The sequence below is a fragment of the Parus major genome, chromosome 7 (assembly GCF_001522545.3).
Source record: "Parus major isolate Abel chromosome 7, Parus_major1.1, whole genome shotgun sequence".
In the NCBI taxonomy this organism is placed as follows: domain Eukaryota; kingdom Metazoa; phylum Chordata; class Aves; order Passeriformes; family Paridae; genus Parus; species Parus major.
The window spans coordinates 36,615,368-36,619,537 of NC_031776.1; the positions used below are offsets into that span (position 1 = coordinate 36,615,368).

Consider the following 4,170-nt stretch of genomic DNA (forward strand, 5'->3'; position numbering starts at 1 on the left):
TTTTCCCTAAACCCTTCAGGAATGGGATTGCTTCCACTGCACTCCATGAACAGGAGCACCTGGCTCTGGGTGGAAATTCCCTGGGAACTACAGAACACGTCCTGGGTGAGGCTGTGGGATGGTTCCAGATGTGCTCCTGCAGATGTGAGGCCTCCCTGGCAGCGGGAGCAGCATCCAGCGCTGAAATCCCTGGATTCACATTTTCCTCCCGAGAGATAAAGTGGGAAACGGAGTTCTGTCTTGTGAGCAGCAGCAAAACCAACACCAATTCCATCAGCCGTAGCATGAGGTGGGATAAACTGGAATTTTCCTGGCTGTGTGTCATATTCCATCCCACTCCCTCTCGCTGCAGCCCCGCTGTTGTTTTTCCTGTGCCTTCCCAAGTTCCTTCCCTTTGCTCCTGGCTCCCGGTGAGCCAGGCAGGGGATGTGTTTGCAGAGGTGGATGGAGCTTCCTGAAATCCAAATGTCACATTTCCACTCGGAGGAGCGAGTGGCAGCGTAATTCTATTTACAGATTTCTGCAGAGAGTGGTTAAAAATAATGGTAATAATAATAACGAGGATAAAAAAAAAGAGCAGGATTTCTTCTGGAAACTTCCAGAGCATCATCTCCCTCTGATTCCCAGGGGTCACCAGGGGGCTAGGTCTGGTGCTTGAGAGGACTTTACTCCACGGTGGGAGGAAGAGGAAGGGCAGTGTTGTGCCTTAGTCATGGATTTTATTCCCTGTTAATGTTTCAGAGCTGGATCCCGGCCTGGCAGCGATGGATGTGGGAGCAGATTGCTGGGGAGGCCTTTGAGGAGGAATAAATGAATTTGTAGGACTGGCTGCTGGGTTGGGATGTGCTGTTTTTGTGTGTGTTCATGGATGTGAGGGACATGGAATAACTTAGGAATGCTTTAGGAGCTGACAAGTCCCGTTCACCCCTGCAGCTCCTGCTTCGGTCCCAGGGCTCTCAGGCAGCCCCGGTGTCCCTTTGGCAGCAGCACCTTCACAAAGGGCCTGCAAATGTAGGTGGGAATTCCTCAGTTCCACCTCTTCCATGGATGCTGGCTCCTTTCCCCTCGGGAATGATGATTTTACAGCTGTAGAATCCTAAAACCATGGAATCCTTACGGTTGGAAAAGACCTTTGAGGCCACCAAGTCCAACCATGGGGCAGCGCCACTGCCCCACGTCCCCAGGTGCCCCATCCACAGGGCTTTGAGATCCCTGCAGGGCTGGGGACTCCACCACAGCCCTGGACAACCCTTTCCATGAAGGAACTTTCCCTCATAGCAAACTAAACCTCCCCTGGTGCATCATTTCCTCCAAACAAGGGCAGGCCAGTGCTTTTTATTTTTAATATATATTTAAACCCATGGAATTAATTCCATGGAATTGCTCCAGGATTTCTGTGCATCCCAGATTTCCTGGAACTGGTGGAAGCTTTTCCTCCCTTCTCCTTGCAGGGATGACGTGCCAAGCCAGGACATCCTACACGGAGGACGAGGTGCTCTGGGGCCATCGCTTCTTCCCGGTGATCTCCTTGGAGGAAGGCTTCTTCAAAGTGGATTATTCCCAGTTCCACGCCACCTTCGAGGTGCCCACCCCGCCCTACAGCGTGAAGGAGCAGGAGGAGATGCTCCTCATGTCCTCGCCCCTGATCCCGCCTGCCGTCAGCAACAGCAAGGAGAGGAACAACTCGGTGGAGTGCCTGGATGGGCTCGACGAGGTGGGCACAAAGCTGCCCTCAAAACTGCAGAAAATCACCGGGAGGGACGACTTCCCGAAAAAACTGCTCAGGATGAGCTCCACCACTTCAGAGAAGGCCTACAGCATGGGCGATCTGCCCATGAAACTCCAGCGCATCAGCTCGGTGCCCGGCAACTCCGAGGAGAAACTGGGCTCTAAGACCACGAAGATGATGTCGGATCCCATGAGCCAGTCGGTGGCCGAGCTGCCCCCCAAGCTGCAGAAGCTCTCAGGGGGCGGGGGGAGGATGGAGGGGAACCTCCCGCCCAAACTGCGCAAAATGAATTCCGACCGCTTCACATAACGCGCCGGGCCCGGGGGATCCCACGCGGCCGGGACTGCGGGGCCAGCGGGGGCTGCCGGGGGCTCGGGGCCGCCCAGGAGCCGGGAGGGACTCGAGGGAGCTGGGAGGGACTCGAGGGAGCCGGGATGGACTCGGTGCTCTGGGAGACGGGAGCATCCCGCGGGATTCTGAGCCAGGGCCGCGTCCTCGGCGTGTACGATCCCAGCGCATGCAATAATAGTGTGCAACCTCTGCATCTAGTCCGTGGCATGACTCCTCCTGTATTTATACTCTGTATCCCAAAAAACACGCAGAGGGGCCTTCCTTCCCCTGTATTCCCCAGGGAATAGGGCCGACACGGAGTGGGGAACTCGCAGGGTAAGTTGAACTTGAGTTGAAAGCGTTTGGGGTTTTTGTTTTTCCTGCTGTGGGTCGTGATTTGCTCACCCGAGTTGTTTGCTGCATGTGGTTTGTTTTTTTTTCCCTCCAAGGAGGTGTTTTGGTTCACCCCTCACACCGAAGCTGCTCGCCTTAAATCCACTGCTGGGTTCTAGTTTGCTTTCAGGGATTTCTTTTTTTTTGGGGGGAGGGTTTTGTTCCCTGTGTCGAAGCCACCGGGAAAAACACTGGGGGTAAAAAAAAAAAATAAATCTGTATTTCATTAGGCTTTGTTTAGAGAAAAAACTTGTGTTCTTAAGCCTGGGCAAAATGATAAATAAATGACTCAAGTTCACACTTTAGGTACAATTGGTAACATTTTTATGAAATATTCGTATGTGGAAGGAAATCAGCAGAATGTGCTGGATTTCTCCTGTTGCTGAAACATCCAACCACGAAGGAAGCTGTGTGTGCCCCTGGAGGAACTGCACCCCAAAAGCAGAGCCCCGATCCCCCCGATCCCTCTGGGCCTGCCTTTCCCCTCCAGGGTGGTCCCAAGCCAGGCTCTTTGGTGGTGGGAGCCCTGCTGGACCTTGTTTTGAGCCGAAGGTCACCCTGGGCGCTGCGGAAGGTTGGATGAGGGTTGGAATGCTGGGGCTGATTCCTCTGTGGTGGTGTTTGGGCCCCCTTTGCCCCCCTGGATTGGGATCTGTGCTGGGGCCTGCGAGCACCTCCCCAAAATCCACAGGGCTGAGGTGCCCCTGGACCCCCTGGGCTGCGTTTGGGGCCTTCCAGAGGCTCCTGGAGGAGGTTTGGGATAGAGGGGTGGCACTGTCAGAGCTTGGGCAGGAAAAGCACCCAGCAGCAGCCGGGAGCGGGGCTCTGAGTGCCTGAAGCCCTTGGGATGACATCCAGCCGCTCCCGGTGCTGGAACATCCATGGCTGGGCACCTCTGGCTCCGAGTGCCTGAAGCCCTTGGGGTGACATCCAGCCGCTCCTGGTGCTGGAACATCCATGGCTGGGCACCTCTGGCTCTGAGTGCCTGAAGCCCTTGGGATCACATCCAGCCGCTCCTGGCAGTGGAACATCCATGGCTGGGCACCTCTGGCTCCCGGCCCTCCCTGCAGCCATGGGTTGCTGGATAATTAATAACCAAGCGGCTTCTCCGGGAAAATTGGGAATTTATAGATGCAGAAATGGAAGAAGGGCTTGGGAATCCAACCCTGCTGGATCTGGCATTTCCCTGGGGGTTTCAATGTGTGACTGTCACCGTATTCCCAAGGGCTTTGGACAATTCCTAGAGTTCCTTTCCGTGGTTTATCCTAATCTTACTCTTATTCTTTTCTTCTATTCTAATTCTATTATTTTCCTTATTCTATTTTGTTTTATAGCTTTTCCTTATTCTTGTTTATTCTAATGATTTTTCTTCTATTATTCTTCTTAACCCATTACTTCTCTATCCCTTATTTTATTCTTCAGTCTATTTTTTATTCCTATTCCATTCTAATTCTGTCCTATTCTATTTTCTCTCCTACTTTATTTTATTCTAATCTCTTACTCTATTTTCTATTCTTAGTCTTGATCTATTTTTATTCTTATTCTCCTCTTAATATATTCTATTTCCTATCCTTATTCTTGAGCTTGTCTTGTTCTAGTCTATATTCATTCTATTCTAACTTTAATTATATTCTGGTTTGAATTTATTATTCTATTCTATTTTCTATTAATTTTTTCTTCTTTCTCTTTTTCTCTCTTTTCTTGTTCCTCTTCTTTTT

General features: G+C 51.6%; 1 protein-coding gene across 1 annotated transcript in view; it reads left to right on the forward strand.

Annotated features, from left to right (window-relative positions):
- KCNJ3 (potassium inwardly rectifying channel subfamily J member 3) overlaps positions 1–2,757 on the forward strand; it is a 28,822-nt gene extending 26,065 nt beyond the window's left edge. The window contains exon 3 of the mRNA XM_015634499.3: positions 1,452–2,757. Coding sequence (XP_015489985.1) covers positions 1,452–2,038 — 587 coding nt within the window. The 3' untranslated portion in view covers positions 2,039–2,757. The remainder of the gene's footprint in view (positions 1–1,451) is intronic.
- Positions 2,758–4,170: the final 1,413 nt, after the last annotated feature.